This window comes from Ceratina calcarata, unplaced genomic scaffold (assembly GCF_001652005.2).
Source record: "Ceratina calcarata isolate Rehan_Ccalc_2016 unplaced genomic scaffold, ASM165200v1 scaffold557.2, whole genome shotgun sequence".
Classification (NCBI taxonomy): Eukaryota; Metazoa; Arthropoda; class Insecta; order Hymenoptera; family Apidae; genus Ceratina; species Ceratina calcarata.
Genome location: NW_017176762.1, coordinates 540,177 through 560,091, shown reverse-complemented (window position 1 = coordinate 560,091; position 19,915 = coordinate 540,177). Strand labels below are relative to the sequence as shown.

The following is a 19,915-nucleotide window of genomic DNA, read 5'->3' as shown; positions in this document are numbered from 1 at the left end:
GCTTTGTTGATTCTTCGACGTGAAAGTATTCGATCATTACGGCTTTTATCCAGTTTTAATTTTTCTACTAGAAAACTTTCTACTGTTACATATTATGTAGTATGCACTATGTTCTTTGTTTTATCACGGGGAAATACTTTATGAGCACGATTATTTTTTTATCCTTAAGCAGGTATCGGTTCATGGCACGTAACCGGCGACAGAAGTAATGCTGGCGGAGTCGTGGGTTCCGTAGGAGCTTTGGGAACTACGGACGAAGTGCTTCTCGCAGCGCAGGAGGCCGTTCCGGCCCATCGTGATTCACAAGGTAGGCTCACCCATATCATTTGTCATTCGTTTCTGCACGCCATAACAATGGGCACTCGTATTTGGCGCAACACTCTTTAATATGTAGTTACGATAAACTGCACAATGCATTTAAGAAAATGCAATGAAAAAATAAAAGCAATATAGGGCATCAATTGGATGATAGGACAACAAACGTTTTGTGAATATATCTAATAGCTATTTATATTGTGAAGTAATATGTAAGTGCAAAAAGTAATAAATTAAGATTTAGTAGGCGTTTAATTGCGAAAGGTGCCTATTGCGCGGGCGTGACAGGACATTTTTGTTTCACTGTCGAATAACGTGGTTCAACTTAGAAGCCGATACGTTCAAGAGTAGCACGGTCTCTGAAAGAGCTTTTTTATTTCCTAAACGGAGCATGTAGTTTCTTGTTAATTTCCAAATTCCTTATCTCTGTCTATCTTCTTTTTTATTTTTCATCGCGGTACCACGTTACGAGGTTGACGCAGGATACGCTACAATCGTTTTATTTATATTTCATACTCTTTGTCACCTTATCAATAAATTTGTTATTTTTGTCGGTCAGTGGTATTGAAATTCAGTGGCAATAAATCTGCGACTACGCTCGTATAATTTTCTTCCGTCTTATTTTTGCGGCTGTCTTTAGTGTTGGCCTCGCAACGCGATATTGCAAACCCTCTCTCTCCCCTGCAAGGTAAAATCGACCGTGCAGTGCAGCTCTCGGTTGCGACCAAAGGAAACCCGAGACTCCGCGCTTCTTTCATATTATGCGCGTATCGAGAAAAAAGTAGTCTCCGCATATATCCTGCGATATATATCTCTTGTCGTATTTTCATATCAGCCATTCCAGTTTTCTTTTTGTACGCGATACAGCAAAATGATATTCCGTAGAACAGACAAGGAACGTATTACGAATTTAGGGGCCTGAATGTAATTTCCTAGTACGATGGTCCGTTTAATCGAACGATATATATAATTTATATATGTTCGTTTAATTTCGTTTCCGAGCATTAGAAATAGATTATAGCTGTTGAAGTAGGTTACTTTGTCGTACACGATACAAAAGGCTGACGTAAATTCAAGTTTTGTAGGAATCAACATGTCTGTTCCCACGGAGACACACAAGTCAGCCTTGAGCTGGATAAACTTCCATCAGAAGTATAGAATCGCGATACACGTATATACTAAAGACTTCCATGATTCGTAATTCAGGACGCGATGAAACTTTTCTAATCATTTGTATCGATTGTGAATCGTGCGTATTTCGAGAAACGAACTACTGAAAGTAATAAGTTAGTACGATACGTTCGTTATGTAATCATAAAAGACTTCGACTTGGTCGAGTTTTACGGGAATAGAAAGAAAAACGTAGAGGAAGAGAAAGAGAGGAATTGTGCAGCTGCCGTTCCTTCGGATCGATGCATCTGCTGTTACAACTGTGCAGCTGTCGTTGGCAGATGCAACTTAAAACTGGTAGGGCACGTACGATATTGAGAAACACGAAAACTAACATATGTCATGGAAACAAGAAAATTTTGTCCGTTAAATAAATTTTTCGTAACGAATCGTTTCGGGATGAAATTAAATAATTAATAAAATATATAATTGAAAGTATTAAAATTAAATGTATATACGGGAGGTTTTCGGAAAGACCTTCCAGCGTTTCAGTTCGCGATAACATTTATTTACGAAATTGAAGAGGAGAGACATTGCAATCGCGAACAGATTCCTCTTCTACGAGTTATCTTTTTTAATAGAGCGGGATATAAACGGTCGCTCAAAAAGGGTGATCCAACGTGGGAAACAAGGTAATTTTGGAGAGAGAGGACCGACCTCTCTGTCAATGCTAGTTCTTGATTTAAACCTGTAATACTTAATTTACAATCCGACTTAGAATTATCGCTTCTACATTCCCACTTGGATGATTACGTGTGAAACAGAAGACGATTTAATTAAGTTTCCTTTTGAATAACGAAGTATCTCATAAGCGCTCGCATTGATGGGGAAGGTCGTTGTTCTTGTCGTCAGAGACTTGTTACCTTGAATTAATTGCTCGGTCGAAAATTTAAAATAAGAGGAAGTTTCGATTACGCGCAAGTGATGCGCATCCGTTTACACTTTCGACACGTTCCGTGCTGCGCGGGTTATAAATCGCGAAGCTAAACAAATTTCTGTTTGGGCACTTTGAAACTCTACTTAATCGATATTGCAAAGAGCACAGTTATAGTTAACCCTTTCGCTACTACGGGTGACTATAGTCGGTCTGCATAAAATGCCATTGACGTATTACAGGCGACTATAGTCTGTCGTACTTTTAAGTCATTATCATTATCTACTGTCGTACTTTTAAGTCATTATCTGCAAGAAACAAACAACAATATTTCAAACAAATCAGGGCAAACAAATCTACTTCGGCTTACTGGAAGACACTTTCCTTCGGTGTATACAAGTACAACCACAAAACGAAAAAATCCTTTGCGAAAGTGCGTTGTATGTGCAAAACATGACAGGAGGAGCCGATCGCGGTACCAGTGCCAAATTTGCGATGTTGGTCTATGCGTAGTACAATGTTTCGAGCAATATCACACACTATATAATTATTAACTGTAATTATTATAATACAATTGTATTCTCTAATGATATTTAATTTCAAAGTTTAATTAAAAGTGATTATGTTTAAAAGTTATAAATATTTTAATTTGTGAAAAGTTTTTTTTCAATAAAGACTGTTAAATTAACTCGGGTTGCAGTGAAACGTAAATGCGGCCGCTGACGGGAGGCGGAGAACCCACTTGTAGCGAAAGGGTTAATTGCCAAGACGAATAACGAATGGGTTACTTATGGCGTTATATTTAAATTCATTCATTGTGGTAGATAGCCCATATTTAGAAGTACAATTCGCCCTGTTATTATTCATAGAAATTAACGTGCTGGAATAAATTTATTTAGTTTCCTCAAATATGAAATTTAAGGTATTGGTAGGGACAAGTTGACGTGTAGGAGGAGATACTATGAGTGGTGAGAGAGAAAGAAATAACGAAAGCATAGATTTGAAAATATGTGTACTACGTAATAAATTAGATATTCAGACAATGTGTTGTACTGACAACGCAAATTGACAACAGGATAAGGTAGTGCAAACGTGCCGCGGCACGGAACGTGTTTCTTATGTCTTCATATCGTTGCGTTCGGTTCTAATCTAATCAAACAGTACTATCATTTAATTTGAAATGTTTTATTTAATGTCTGTTCGAACGTACATTTTCCGTCCGTTACGTATTTCGGCATTCTGGCATTAATATTAATCAGAAACGCGGCTCGCCCGTGCCGGCAAGGCAATGGTCGCGTGCGTAGGCGAAGCGAAAATTAGATCCGGCATTGCGCCACGTTATTTACAGTGCGTAGGTTTTTCCTGTAAATGTTGTTGTGGAAACAAAACTGTATTCCGGTGGAAAAGGGTAGAGATGAGCACGTGTTCACGACTGCCCAAATGACGAGCATCTCCGTGGTTCGTTCTGAATTCTGATCAAAAAAAACGTTGTTCCAGCTCAGGTTTCTTTGGGCAAAACTGAATTATCGCGTTCATATATGCCACTGAAACCGGAATACTTAACCCTCGTATCCTAAAGAAAATGAGAGCACCCATTTGTAGTCGTGACACGCGTCCGCATTAAAAAGCTGACACACGCTCGTCGAGGTTCGCGCGTTTTCTCGTATGCACGCGCGCCTCACACGTGTCAAACTTTTCCGCGCGTATTGAGAGCGTGCGTACATGTGTCTATGCATATGCAACAGCACATGAAACACATGTACGCGCGAACATACATACGTACATGCATATGTATATATGCCATTGTGTATTTACATATATCTATATATATATCTATTATATCTATGACTATATGTACATATACATGAGCATACATACATATACGATGTGTGTTATCAACATACTTTTTCTTTGTCCATCCGTGTATGCGTACACTCGATAGTTCTCAATCCATTGCGTTGTGCCATTTTTTGAGTAATTCGCCTTGCATGCAACGCTTCCTTCGGTAGTGTAATTACGATTCTTTAACTCTGAGCGGAGGTGAGCGAGCGCGATGCGTTCTCGTAACATAGAAAAGAATACATACATGCCATACGATTTGTCTACCGATCATGATCGCGTATTTTTCACGAACGCAGTAATAATACATATTTGCGTACGCGTTTCTACATGGTGCCTGGTGGTGGGTCCCTCAGTTTGCAAATACATTTTCTTCTTACGTTTCTGTGACATGCGATACGAGGCGTACGCGCTTGCACACGTTCTATTACATTTTAACTAACCCATGTGTATATAACTTGCTTCTTTGTTCGTAACGCATAAAAACATTAAGTATTTGATTAACCTGATATAAATTGAATATTTCACGTGTACGTAGCGCGTGTGCGTTTATTGTACGATTCGCATAACGCGCATTTACCTGTGTACATTTACGCGAATATATGAACGTGTATGCATATATACATGTAAATGTGTATCAGGTAGATGCGCGGGTATGCGCACAGCATACGCACACACACATACGTACACTGATAACGTACAAACATCTACTACACAATGTTTTTCACTCGATATATGTACTGTTATCATATATCCAAATTGCGTAATGGGATCACATTTGTATAAAATGATTAATACTGTTCAGTGGTATTGTACTATATCGCAATCGAATCTCGTTGTACTATCCCATATCATTTAACGATGTACTTTGTTGCTATCATTTTATGTTCCTAGTGTTTAGGATATGTTGGAAGAGATTAATTGAGTTATAAAAGAAGAGGGGAATCAATATAGCGAGACGTTCTCTAATCGCGATCGAGCTATTTCTCGGTCGAGATATTTGAGAACGTTCGCTCCAGTATTGATACTGTGATATCGCAGAAGAAGAGACAAGAGGAAGTGCCAGGGGTATACAATTCGTACGAAATGCCCAGTATGACTATCGTTTGTGCGTCACTAGTTATGTATTTATGCTAGTGATAGGTCGCCAAACGAATTTATGCACGTTCTACAACATTGAATCGTGTTTTCGTTTGCATTTTGCTACGAAGACATCAGTTTTTTTACATGTACGTCAATAAAAAATATTTGCATTTTGCATTTCGTTCCGAGCTAATAAATGATTTTTATGTAATTTATTAGTCGTGGAAACGGATGCGCATGATGAATTTTATGTATGGCGAACTTTGAACGAATCGTTTTTATTTGAGCGATTCGTATTTCGCTGTGTGCCATATTAGTGCCTAATTTTGGAAATGGAACTCGTAAAAGAAGAGCGAAGACGAAGAATACCGGAGATTAGGAGGACCAGATGGTAACGTATGGGATGGTAAAATATGGTAAAGTTAATTTTCAAGGTAACATGTTTTTTATTTCATGGTGAATTATTTCATTTCTTTCAAAGGTTTCAGCCTTTGTATTGCACTTGATACATTTATATTTGTCTTTGTATGTATGGGGTATTAAGGAGTTAAATTACCAATTTAGTTACTGGTAAGGCACTAAATGATTTTTTAACTCAATAATGACGCAGAGCTTTAATTGCTATTCATATGTAAACGTGATATGTAAATTATTTGATTGTATCATACACCGATTTTCATGATGTGTGTTATTCCTATCTTAACGAAATTGCGCATATATGCAGTTTCACGATTGCTTCAACAATATTCTTTTATTATGCAAACCTTTTTATTAATTTTATGATATTAATTGATAGACTTATTTGTGTGAGATTTCTTTACAGGTCCGAAATATAAGTAACAAAAGTTCCATCCTGTTCCTTATTCCTTTCTCTTATCCTTCCTTTGTTTTACCTTCTTTTCGCTGTTAAAATTTTACAGGCTGTAGCAACTTTAAGGCGGACATTGGTGTTCGGTTTATGCATAGTAAAAAGTTCTGTTAGTTACTACTCCATAAAAGCTTGCATTTTGAAGTTTTTTACGAGTAAGAAACATGACCAGAGCAGAGTTTACTCATGAAAGTTGGAACTACTTTTTAGTTCTTGGCTTTCTATTAGTGTGTTACAACAAACTGTGAAATAGAGAAAGGATAGAAAGATATCGATTTGATATCTTTCTGTTGTAAAACAACATACGAAAAATTGTTTTGATCTTCATTTCGGATTCTACGAAGAAGGACATCAAGATTACTGGGATGCAGGAAGAGTGAGTATAATGAAGGTGGTATGACTTAATTATTTATTTCTAGTATTAAGCTAGGTTCTAACTGCAGTTAGAGTTATATAAAATGCACTGGTTTTCGTTTATTATATAAAATGTATTGTTTACATACAGACACACACACACACACACACACGATATATATACATATTTTGTACATTTTACTATATTTTTATTCACGTTTCCATGCCAGGTTTATTGATTAATGAAATTTCAAATTATTATTTTTATTCACGTTTCTATGCCAGGTTTATTGATTAATGAAATTTCAAATTATTTATTGTACTCAGTCATAGTCATAAGTTTATATGTAATGATCTTTACAGGTTTATTCATATATACAATTGTTTATTTTGTATATTCTACATTATTGAACAGTATGTCGTTAATGATGTTCACTGATAATGGTATTACGTTCGTAATTTTTATGGAATTATTATACACTATTGTAACAGATACTTGTATAATTATTCTTTTCTGCTGTTTACTTTTCAAATATCGCGAATTTATGTTCGGAAGAATAATTTTACTTTCGAACATTTTCGAAGAAGTTTCGAGCTTCGTCAAGTTTAGTGTCCAGTGAGATGATTAAAAAATGAACAAGACGTGCACATGTTTTGTTAAACATGTTCTACTGTCATATGGAACGACATTCAGTAAAAGCTAAAACAGGATAAGTATTAAATCTGGCGTGTTGTATCGTCACGCAAGGTTGCCTTCAATTTTATGTATTTAGTATGATAATGCCATCTGTAAAAGTGATTGTCTTATTCATCTGATTCATTGATTGTTTTTGACTAGAATTATATGCACTTCTCTCAATTATCGATTATATATAAAACTAAAGCAATCATTTTTACTTTGGTGTATATAAAATCCTTAGAATACTTAAGCTGGCAATTTTTTAAATTTGCATATTTATTTCATGGTGTTAATTCTCGAAGTATACATCAAATCTACTGTGTTCATGTCTCACAAAATTATTCACATGGTTTTCTTGTAGTTTCGGTAATAGCAGGATATAATTTTATGATCTTTTAATTTGTCTTTTCTTTCTCTTACCATTGTTACGTATATTCATATCCTCCTGTAAAAATCGAAAATGTGATTCACAGAAATACTTATTTTATTACAAAAAAGTGGTCACATGGTAAAAATGTATTTGTAAAATTTTGACGTCCTTCCACACTCTGTACCTGCTCAGTGTATCTGGGATTCTATTTTCATTTTAAGAAAAATGGCTTTCGTATTTGATGATAAGATTAATTACATGTTAAATTTCGATAGAATAGAAAAAAGTCAAGAGTCGGATGCATGTTCAATCTGGAACTCTACATTATAAGGCGTCATGTAATAAGAGATCGACTGATTGAGCTTTCATCCACCATGATTTTTTTCTTCCTACAGAAATTGATCGATCAATTAATAGCTTAGATACAAACTTTCAATTCTGATCATAATCGTTTCAAATCGTAGGTATAGATATAATCGAGGAATGCGTTAAAACTTGCAATAAGTTCAACATAGATGATAATTTATTGAAAAGTTCATACGCGATTCTTTGAAGCTTTTTTGATGTTTAATACGATGGGAATCCCTCGTTGCGGGTATCGCAGAGGTATCGTCGTCGTTTTGAGCACTCATGAAATATCTATACCAATTTTATTGATTGTGCATTATCAAGACGTCATTAGATATTCAATACAATATTCTTCGAATAGGGTTTCGTCTGCAAGCATCATATATGTACAAGACATTTTACGTTTTGAGACTATAAAATAACTGGACTGGACGAAGTATGTATTGACGATGCGTATTGTGCACAATCGTTGTTCCTCCGATAATGTTTGCTGCGCAGCGATCATTATCGGTTCAGCAACGTATTGGAAAAATACGAATTGGCGAGTATATTAACTACGACGATAAATGTACACTTTTCGCTAAATACATTGACCAGATTTGAAATTAGACCAGAGGGTAGGGAGTGCACGAGTGCTCGCGTGGTTGTTGTGCGAGGATGATGGTGTTTCAGAAATCTATTCTTGGCTATTGTTGCTCATGATGCAGTCGACGTTATCGTCCAGTACTTCTTGGATAGGCATCAGATATTCAGCTGCGGTGCTAGTTGTCATCGTTTGCTGCACCTGGACCTGATGCGGATACATCGGAAGGAGCCATCCATCATCGATACGACATTTTGGTCCCAGGGGTTTTCCATGTAATGAACATCGGTTTCTCGTTCGCAATTGTCTAATACTCTCAAAGGAGAGGCTAAGTAAAGGAGAAAACCATGATCTGTAGTACGTCTCCTGTTTCGTGTTTCATATGCTTTCGTTGTGATCGAAAATGGTAGAAAAGTCAATTACGCCGTCTTATCAAGTCTGTCTCGCGTATTCTGCTTCTTCTTTAAATTCTTGTGTTTTTCGATTATTTATTCTTGTCGACTAAAGAGAAATTTATATGGCTTTTTTTTTTTACTGCGGGCGTCTATGAATTTCACGAAGTACAACCTGCGTAGTTCTGTTTCTTGAAATATTTGGAATAAATCGTTAGTTCACATAAACATCCGCAGTCAGCAGATATAGATAAATAAATTATTGATCAACCAAGAAATCATTCTTGCTCACGGTATAAAAAAATTGCGACAAATTTCGACGATGCTACTCAAAAACATGAAATAGTTGATGACACCGCAGTTACTTTTCAAAATTTCGCGAGCACATAAATAAGAAAAAAGGAGCGATCGTATTTGTATTGTCGCTGTAAGAAAGAATCTAAATTCTAAATTGTTACGTATACGATCTTTAGAAAACAATCGGCGCACTAATTGTACAATAATTCTATAAGCTAGCCACGATGAAGCATCGTTGTTTAATAAATGGCAATATGTTGCAAAAGTGTGTTAAAACAGATATCTTCCGATTACCTGCTTTGTTAGGAGATTCGATGTTTTCCATTCATTGTATAAAATCCAGCTATAATTATGTAATACTTTATAATCTTCATCGTCTTTTCATGAATTTTATTGGAAAATCATCGAGTTTCATATAATAGTAAAAGAATAACGGTGCAGCGTAGAAAAGTTGATTTAGACGTTAGTATAATTTTCGCGATTCTCGATTCTCTATAAATTTGGCTATATTGGCAATGAATGAAATGATACATGCAAATATGCGAGCGTGTTGTTCTGAATCTGAATTTTGAAGATTAATTTTGAAGAGAGATTCGAGTTTTGATCAAATTACGAGGAACTGTTTTGTCGTTTGCGAGGAGCTAGGATTCTGGACGGTTACATTCTTCAATTGCACATATTCCAGCTGTCGTCCAGTGAGGGTGGAGCATAAGCAGAGAAGTGCAATAAAATTAATTTTAACAAAAATTGTTTCATCTTTATCATCATTTCCCCATTTCTGTCCTGTCCTCTAATTATAGATTTTATCGTGAGGCAATGTATGAAGTACTACATGCTTATATCAAATTCTGAAGAGAACCTTTCTAGACGTATAATTATATAAATCAAATAAAAATTATCCTTCACATCAATTTCAATCGTCGAGTACTTCAATCCTAATTTTATTCAAAATTCTTCGTAGTTATTTAACGGTTCTATTATAATCAGAAGGAATTTAATGGATGTCTTTGTGTGTATAATAGTGAACAATTTTCTTCGAAAAAAAGTTTCTGTTTCTCTCTCTCTCTCTCTCTCTCTCTCTCTCTCTCTCTCTCTCTATCTGACGTACACGTGTATATAAGATAATTAGCTTCCTTATTCTAAATAAATTACGCACGAATTACATTTTCCTCTAAAATGTTACGTTACGTATTCGTTCCATTAAAGAAGCGTGTGGTATCGACAAATGTAATTTCTGCTTGGACACGGACTGCGACTCAACTACCTGTGCAACGGACTTCGCAAAACATCACGTTTCGAACTGTACCAGGTGGGTTTTCGTTCTGCGAATCTTCGAGGGCAGTCGACTCTTCGTGGATTTCTCAAGTGTTCTGCGATTTCCTTTTTAAATTAGAGAAACAATTAGCATGTAGTCAATGTATGGCGATGTGAAGAAAATTCTGCAAACAGGTATCTTGTTTAATTAATATAACTTATTTGCATATAGAATTGAGGTCTCTTAATTATTGCATAACTAAGAAGAGAACAACGAGAGTAATTATTTAAAAAAAGACTTAATAGAGAGAAAGTTAAATGAATTCACTTTCTAAAGCGGAATAGCTCTGTACCGTCACATAAGCATTTTGCTCGCCAACTCTAATAAAAGTATTTTTGGACACAGAATATATGTTACATTTAATTAATAAAAACATCATGAAGGAATGTACGATGGTATCCGATAATTTTTAATGCATGCTGATTCATGGTTTGCCGAGAACTTGAGCTTCATAATCATTAATGTAATGCGGAAATTAATTAATATCAATCGCCATGAAACGAAACTGTCGCGAGTATTTCCAGCGAGAAGCAGTTTCGACAGGAATCTGTTTTCGGTTTACAATTCGTGTGTCATGGGCGTGTGTTGGGTGGAAATTATACAAGGAGGCATTTTTTACGTTGGGTTCAATTAATGATATATTACGGGTGTAAAAATGGAAACACTAATAAAAGCAAGTCATTTTAGAGCAGCATGTAAATAACAAACGGCTTAAAGTGAAGAAGACTGCGCATATTAAATATCGTTGCGACTACATCAGTTTTCGTGAGGAGCTCTCTTATTCTAATCTATACATGTCGGAAAAAGCTAATTCGTCTTCGAAATATTGTCCGTTTTTTCCATTTAAAATTGCTCTTTTACTATAGTTGTTAATTGACTTTGGAGTGGATTTCTACGTGATTAACGTTTAAAAATAATAATAGAGGATGACACTTGTTTCGTGCTTATTCGGATTTTCAAATGCTCTACTCTAGTGTCTCTGCTCTTAATCTCACTTGTATTTGCTTGGCCACGATGATTAAAATACGATCATCTCTCGTTTGATGGACATCGCGAGAAAGATCTTTCGTTACGCGCAGTTTTCTTTTTAGAGCGAGCTTAAGTCTTGACCGTATACAATTGTCCACATGCTTAGCTCGAGCTTTCCTCTTCCCATCGTTGTCTCAGGACGAAATCTGCTTCGAAATACTATTGTTGTCTGTTTTACGCGCTACCATTGTGACAAGGGATTTGTTCTTAAGGTAAACATGAGATTCGTTTCACGAAGGGAGGGAGAAAGAAAGAGAATGTGTAAAAGAGAGCGTGAGAAGAGAAGAGAAAATGTAGAAACCGCGCAGGGTGAAATTCGTGCTCGATTGTCCCGAAGAATGAAAAAAGGAAACCGACCCATATGTAAAAAGCCTCCGTGTATGCTTACAGCGAGCCCCATGATGGAGGGTGTCTCTGCCAGCGAGCTGAGATTTCGGTGTGTCATGTGTGGACGTGGATATAGGTCACGATCTTCTCTGACGCGACACTCCAGGTACGAGTGCGGAAGACTCGGGTCCAGATACACTTTTACGTGCACCCTCTGCGGAAAGTACTTCTGTCGACCGGATCACCTAAAGCAACACATCCTAAATATACACGGTGGATCGGTCACTAAATAGCTAGTTTTTATTATTATTCGTTACCGTTTCATAAATCCCTCTTTTCTATAATATTCGATACGACGTTGGAGTTTCTTCTTTTTTTCTTTTAATTTATTCAACCCCTTTGTTACACGAGTTCGCGTAAATAATTAGAGCTCAGCTAAAGGATTATATATGTTAATGCGGCTTATGCGCGTAAGTATCCCATAGATTATTCTTTAATATCTTCGTTTTCCTCTCTTCGGGAATGCTGTTTGTGCCCCCCGGGTTTTCTCATTTATTTAGCGCATAACGTCGCGCATACCTTCGTCGTGATTACTACGATTTTGGGGCCTTGCCTGTCGCTATCCAAAGGAATGCCAAAGGAAACTTTTGTGATAGGATTTTCAATCATATGTACAAAAAAGTCAATTCTTGTTAGTAACGTAAAGAACGTTTAGTCAAATAAATTGTACGCGTTAAATTACTGATCGAGCTGGTAATTCTCGTTTCGCGTAGAACAATTGTAAATTCGTGTGATATTATCCAACATGTGAAATCGATTAATACCTATAACGATAATTACGCGTAGAAAGTGGCGTTAATCCATTTGAGGCGACTTCAACATCACTTTCTACGCTGCGTGTATTTGAAATGAATCTCCTGGGACCGCTTCAGTGATCACGCAAAGAATCACATCGAGTTAGACGCGTGTTTACTGCGTCAGCACCCTTAACTTGTTCCTAATTTATATTACTGTATATTTTTTGCAGTCGTGAACGTATACAATGTTGCGATGAATACCGGAACAATTGATCTTTAATCATAAGAAGAATTATATCGTCTAGGGTATGTCAGTTAACAAAACGAGTTGTCACATGCGCGCAAGCATGTTTCAAACTGCCAAATAATTTGATTACAAATGCCAAATAAGTAATATTCCTATCTTTCGTATTAGATTAACAGAGTAATATATGTACAGTAAGTTATTATATTAAGGATGTATTGGCTATACAGTCAATCCCAAAAGTTTATGTACCTTAGAAAAACGCATTTCCTATAATTAAAAAAAAATCAGACGTCGGAAGAATAATGCTAATAATAAATAGCTACGTGCTAAAAAGTATAGAAGGAAATATCCAATTAAGTATTGACGCTGACGAAAAATCTTTTTTCAAAATTGCGAAAAATGCTTCAAATAAAAGTTGCTTTCGTTGCTTCTAACTTCGATATTTAACGAGTTACGTATGATTATTTGGCATTTTATTGATGTTGACAAAATCCGACCATTCCAGCATCGAAACAGAGAACTTTTGGAAAAAAATTTCGTTTTTTGTCAATAACTCCCGAACGGATGGACGTAGGGGGGCATGTATAGGACCATTTTGTAGGGGACGACGAGATCTACAATTTCTGTATAAAATTCTTCGCTAACATTAATATTTAACGAGTTATTGACGAAAAATGAAAAAACAGTTTTTTGCAACTTACTCGTTAACTATTGACACGAGCAAAAAAATTTTACATGGAAATTGTAGATCTCGTCGTCATCTACAAGAAAGGTTATATGCAATTTTTCCGTATGTCCAACGGTTTGGGAGTTATTGGCCGAAAACGAAAATTTGGAAGAAATTGAAGGGGTACCCCTTGAAAAATCTCGGAAAAATCGAAAAAATTTTTTTGTTGTTTATTATTAGCAATGTTCTTCCGGCGTCTGATTTCTTTTTAAAAAATGCGTTTCTAAAGTGCATAAACTTTTGGGATTGACTGTATAGCCAATATATCCTTAAAGCGACACGGGATCATGAGATTGCGTGCATATGTGGGTGCACATACTGGGTCCATTTTAGATTGTGTCGCAATCGTAAAGTAAGATTCGATTTAAACGTCGCGTAATAAGTTAACCGCACGATATAAGTGATGAAACGATTTTTCATTTTTGACGGTCGACGATAATATTATTCTGGGAAATACGCCAGGTACGCAGTTATGTTTTAAACAAGGCATACATGCGAATGAAACTTTAGTTACTCGTTCAAGGGAATTACTGGCGTGTACACACTAAGTTGAGAATGTTACATTTGCGAAATGTTATTTTCTTAGTTCCACCGTGGTTTATACAAAGAAAGATATTTTTCGAGGTGTACTAAGTTATTTAGAAAATTTTAAATATCAATTTATAGAGCGATATATGAAGAGTTAAAGACACACACATATATGTAGATATATATCGTTATCGTTATTGTTGAATCGTCAGTTGCTCTTCGGACTTTATGAATTGTTATGGGGAAATGTAAATAAAAAGAAGTCTTGCAAAAAGTAGAATATTTTCTTGGCATTTAAAATTCGTTTATGTGTGTACCAAATCTCTCGTGGCCGGCTAAGATGGTACAATCAAATAGGAAGTTGTTCTAAAGTCTTACAAAAATAAGCTGGTTATCGTTCTCATCGTTTTCTTCATTCAAATTTCACAATTTATCTGTTCATGTAATAAGAATAACTACCTTTTTGGTTTTATCAGTTGTATATTACCATCAGTCCTACAGAAGACATCCTATATACCGAAATGAACAAAGTAAAATACAGAATTGTATGCTCATAAAATGTTATGTTAAAATAAATAAAAACAGAAATTTATGGATGTATTATTGCTTATCTGTTCAGCCAGGAAGCTTCAATATGGCGATTAATTAAATTTATTTATCACAGAAACAGTTCAAGTGAATAGGTACATAAATCTGTACATGGAGATTCGTCACAAGATTATTGATGCAACTCTTCTCTACAAACAACTCTGCAACCACTCGTATTCATTTGAAGGGATATTTTGATTAAAGCTTGTTTCATGGATTCTTCTTTTTTGATCAACAAAGGATGAACGATGCGAAATCAAGAAACCATGCCTGTCCAAAGGAATACAAGAACAAGTGGAAGATTGTACCGTGTAGGCAGAAAAACGATGTCCTTTCATTGTAAATCAAAAACAACATTAAACATTTTTTATTATTTTGCGTTTAATTTGTCTCTTATCGCTTATCAAACACAACATGTTACTCTTTTTCGGATCATTTTCTTCCCTTTTTCCATCTTTTACTTTGTCACAGAATTCTCGATATTCTTAAAATAAATTGCGAATTTCAAAGGCGCATGATTTATGTTCATAGCCGATTCACAGACCATTTTTAATTTTGCGGTCGAACAAATGAAATTTAAAGAATAACGTTATAAAATGTATAAAATTTCAAAGATTTATTTTTGAATGACGTAAAAGAAGAATGGGGAGAGGGATGTTCTTATCTGCTACGAATATTATTTATCTTTAGTACTTTACTTGCATGCATATTTTACATTTTTAACACGCATGATGTCGTGAGACGTCAGATAAGGGATGTAGTCAATCCAGACGTATCGTCGAAACAGTAATTGATCATAATTATTAGGGACCCTCCAGGGAGAGACCGGACACCTTCTTAAAAGAGCGTATAAACCGGAAGTTGCATATTCCAAGCGCGAAATGTCAAAAGTAATAGTCGAACGTGACCTATGTTCACTGTCAGTACAAAATATCATTTCGAACGTTCTTTTAAAAATAGAAAATGTTGACAATAATAAAATAATGCTATATTATTGTTTATAAATAATTATTTCGCGAATTTTGTATAATGATAAAATCCTGATGTAAAATAGCAGTATATTTACACTTTCGTTTTATCCCTATCTCCGGTTTAGACACACTTTTTCGTAGCCGATGAAAAGTCATCACTTAGGTGTCCAGTCCCTCCCTAGGGAGTTCCTAATAATTATGATTATATGTCGATACTCGTGCAACAATTAGAATCCAGTTGAAAAGATTTTGGTGAATGTGTTTTGTTATCGTGGGGCACATTGCTGTCAGTTAAATTATAAATGGTCGTATCTTTATTTTGTTCCAGTAAAAGATGAGTGGCTGGATGCGAAGCAGTACAAACGAATATATAATCAATCGCGAACGAATAAAACGACGTCAAGCCAGAAACAGAGACAGATAAAAAGTAAGAAGAAGACGTTAATCACGTGCCAAGGTTGTAATTCTGAATTTAGGAATCCGAGAACATTCACGTCGCACCAAGCGAACGATTGTGGAAAAGAGTATTTTTGTGAATATTGCAAGGAACGCTTTGTGTATCTGGCCAGTTATTACCGCCATAGGATTGAATGTATAAGGAATAAATTTCCAGAAAAGATAAAATAAAGTATTTTGAACCAAGTGAGTTTCTAATATTAAGAATAGTATTTCGATAATACGTACTATTTACTATGTTCCTAAATACAGCATTCAAATTAAATTTAGGTGCATGTTAAAATTATTAGTTTTATTTATTAGTTAGTTAAGTCATTTTTCACTATCTAGTTTTGACGGTATCAGAATTTTAATTGAGGTACTGTCATATATAAGTATTGTTTACAATTACGAACTTTCTTACGATTGTACACATACATAAATAAAGAAACAATGAATCAACCTTTCTTTATTCCTATCTCTTCACTACCAGCTTATCAGCATTTTTACGCCGCGTATTCTGGTCGCCGTTTTAAATTATTTTAGCACTTTACCACTTATTTGATTATCATGCAATGATACTTTTGAAAACGAAGATTCAATGAAGTGAATTCACACATGTGTTTGAACGTTCATCATAAGATACTTTTATGGATCATATGTATCCTACAGCAGTTTGTTATTGTGAACTGACTATAAATGTAAAGAGATATCCTCAGTCTATTTATTATATTGCAAATGGAATTTAAAAAAAGTGTTATGTTATACACATAACACTTACGATATATTACACCTGCAAAAGGTTTTTTAATGGTAACTATTCACGAACTTTTGTGAACTATTACATATGTATCGAAAACAAGTTAGTTTTGAAAAGGACATTATCGACGATGACAATCATAGACAGTTCTATCTAAAAGTGATTTATTCGAAGGAATGTAATCGGACATATTGAAAAGAATGAGGTACAACTGATCGAACGTTAATAATGTTGCAGAGCTTTTCATGGACTCGATTCGAGGGACTGACTCTAAGAGAAAGTATAATTGCAAATACTGCGGCAAGGGTTTCACTCTTTCCGGTCACTTGAGGAGCCATCAGAAGACGTTCTGCTATTGGAATCCTAGATCGAAATGTCATCAGTTACAGAAGTGCCGGCCGTTTTCCTGCAGCCAGTGCGGCGCCTGTTACTCGAAACAGTCGCATCTAATTTTCCATATCAGGCACGATTGTGGTAGAACGCAGAAATGTCCAGTCTGCGAGAAGACTTTTCTTCATAGTAGCAGCTTACGAAAGCATCGTCAACGAGCTTCTTGCAATTCACATGCGTTAATCAGTGTACATAACGAAAATAATGCTGGCAAATGTTCTGTTACATTTCCCCTTTAATCAGTCATTCTGCAATGAGTTTTCGTTCAATGATCCTTCATCGAATGGATTTAAGGGATACAACACGATTGAGGAATGTGCTAAGTAAAAGATGTAAAAGTAGAATTTAAAATAACGTGGAAAATGCACATTAACACTCGAGACATTCAATATTTCAGTCGAGTGCTAGTTTGGATTTTGACTAAGCATCTGCCTCGATGTCTTCAGACTTCTTTTAAGAATCGAACGGTTCAAGTAATATTACATATGTACTCTCTGAGGGTTTGAAAAAACAGACCTCGTACTGTTCTTCGCATATAGTATATTGCGAATTAAATTCAATTTGTAGTCGATTGTAGTTTTCGTTAAGATAATGCATGTATCCGTATTCGGTATATAAGTATAAAAGACTTACGAGCGGCATCGAAATTGTAAGGAGTCTGCTCCTTCCTCCTTCCTCATTTTTAATTCATTTTCTGTCATCTGTGGAACTTTTAAATAATTTTGGGCGAGTTCTCTAATTTTCATCATTATTCGTTTTTCTGTTTTCGATATTCACGTTGTCTTCAACTTCTTCATCCGAAGATATTCGGTCGATTACGTTACATTAGCACCGATATAAACATTAAAAGGAGGGATACTCAATCTGTATTATTATTGTTAAACATTTTTTAGTACTTTTTGTACCGTTGTTCTAAAATGACTTTGATGTTACTCTGACTATATCTTCAGGAAACAAGAGGAGAAAATCTCACGATTAAACCTTTAAAGCGAAGAAAATGTTTAATATTGTTTTAAAGCTTGATACTATTTGAATAAACTACTTTTATTATTATGTACGTAATTGAACTGATTTCAACCTTTGTACAAATTCCACTATCACTATTACTCGATTATCCAGTTGAAAAGAGTTGTCACTTGATTGAGTAAAAATTTTATCATCGTTATTTCGCGAACCTGGAAGGTCTCATGAGTCGGTAGTTACATGCGTAATTGATACGCGCACGCAGTATTCAATTTCAAGGAATGTTTCTATTTCTTTTTTTATCAGGCAAACAATATGAGAAGCGCGTATTTTATTTTGTTACAGGTGAAAGCAAAAGTATGAAGCATACGATTTTGCTTGTTCGATTAGAAACAAAATGTGTAGTTGAGAGACATTACGTGCGCGCACGCGTGCACAAGCTTAGATAATAATCGAAGCATGGGTGAAAATGTATTTATCTGCAATGTGTCGTCAGTTAGTTTGGCCCTGCTTTCATTAACTGGCAACAAAAATTCGATTCTTTTTCTAGATCCGGTTTACGGGCGGCGGTTGCACTCGTCGTACGGCCGAGGCGACATGCTGCCGGCCGAAACCTATCAGCCTGGTAGAGATCGGGAGAAGATCTCCCAAAAGGATGAATCTTTTCTCTACATAGCCGAGCCGATACCTCCTGTTCCCAGGAACCATTGGCCCGACAGTTACGCCGTGCAAAATTCCGTGCCGAAAAAAAAGTTTTATTGCCCACGATGTAACAGCGGTTACACTAGGCTCTCTGACATGAAAACCCACTGTCACTTTCAATGTGGCAAAGAGCCGCGGTATCAGTGCCCTTACTGCACCAAGAAGGCCAAGTTCTCCTCAAATATGTACGTTCACGTGCGACGAATGCACAAGGACGAGAAATTACAGATCATCGACTTGTACAAGCAGTTGTCTAGAGGTCATTATTAATATCGGAGGCGAATATAATCGACGAAGAAACAGCAGCAGCTATCATCAAGAAGACGACATTTCCATTCTATTCGTACATATCTCGACATCTCTACTTATAAAAGATGTTCGATACACTCATTCACACATCAACGCTCAGTTCAAACCAGGATCTTGACATTTGGAGAGCATACTTCTTATGCTGTAGGGGCGCATTCAGATGGGATTTTTCTGCAATTAACCCCTAAAGATGGGGTTAATGTATTTTTACGGATTTCTTAATATTTTTTAACTTTGATGAGTTATAGACCTGATTTTTATCTAAAATAATCACCCATACGAATCAATTTGAGGATTTTATCTCAATATAAACTTTACGAAATCCTCAATATCTTTTATGTTCCATGCCTTAGCGACTTGGTTCTTGTGAAAACGTTTCCCAGGAATAAAAATGGATGAAAACTGTTTTTATGAATTTTTTAATTTCTTTTAGAATATCTGATGTATCCATTTGATTTCTATTTGAAAAGGTAACAAATTGTAAAAATTAATTTTGGATACTAACACCCTAAGTGAATAGAGAGGTGACATGTATTTTCACAAACGTCCAAATTTTTTTTTACACGTCTAATGCATCGTACTGATTTTTATCAAAGATGGTTATAAATAAATTAATAATTAAGCTTTGAAATTCGTAATGTGGGCGAAGCCGTGA

The 19,915-nt window shown here is 35.7% G+C and overlaps 1 protein-coding gene across 50 annotated transcripts in view; it reads left to right on the top strand.

Annotated features, from left to right (window-relative positions):
* LOC108629209 (longitudinals lacking protein) overlaps positions 1-19,915 on the top strand; it is a 140,619-nt gene that overhangs the window by 6,826 nt on the left and 113,878 nt on the right. For 46 of the 50 annotated variants that reach the window (XR_001916829.2, XM_018031706.2, XM_018031710.2 and 43 more), the window contains exon 6: positions 170-307. Coding sequence is in view for 49 of the 50 variants with exons in the window: in XM_018031706.2 (XP_017887195.1) it covers positions 170-307 (138 nt within the window). In the remaining variant the exon portion in view is untranslated. Of the gene's footprint in view, positions 1-169; positions 308-2,704; positions 3,837-11,906; positions 13,118-17,133; positions 18,344-18,799; positions 19,668-19,915 lie in introns of those variants that run through there. The other 4 variants (XM_018031703.2, XM_018031704.2, XM_018031739.2 and 1 more) reach the window with 4 other exon arrangements.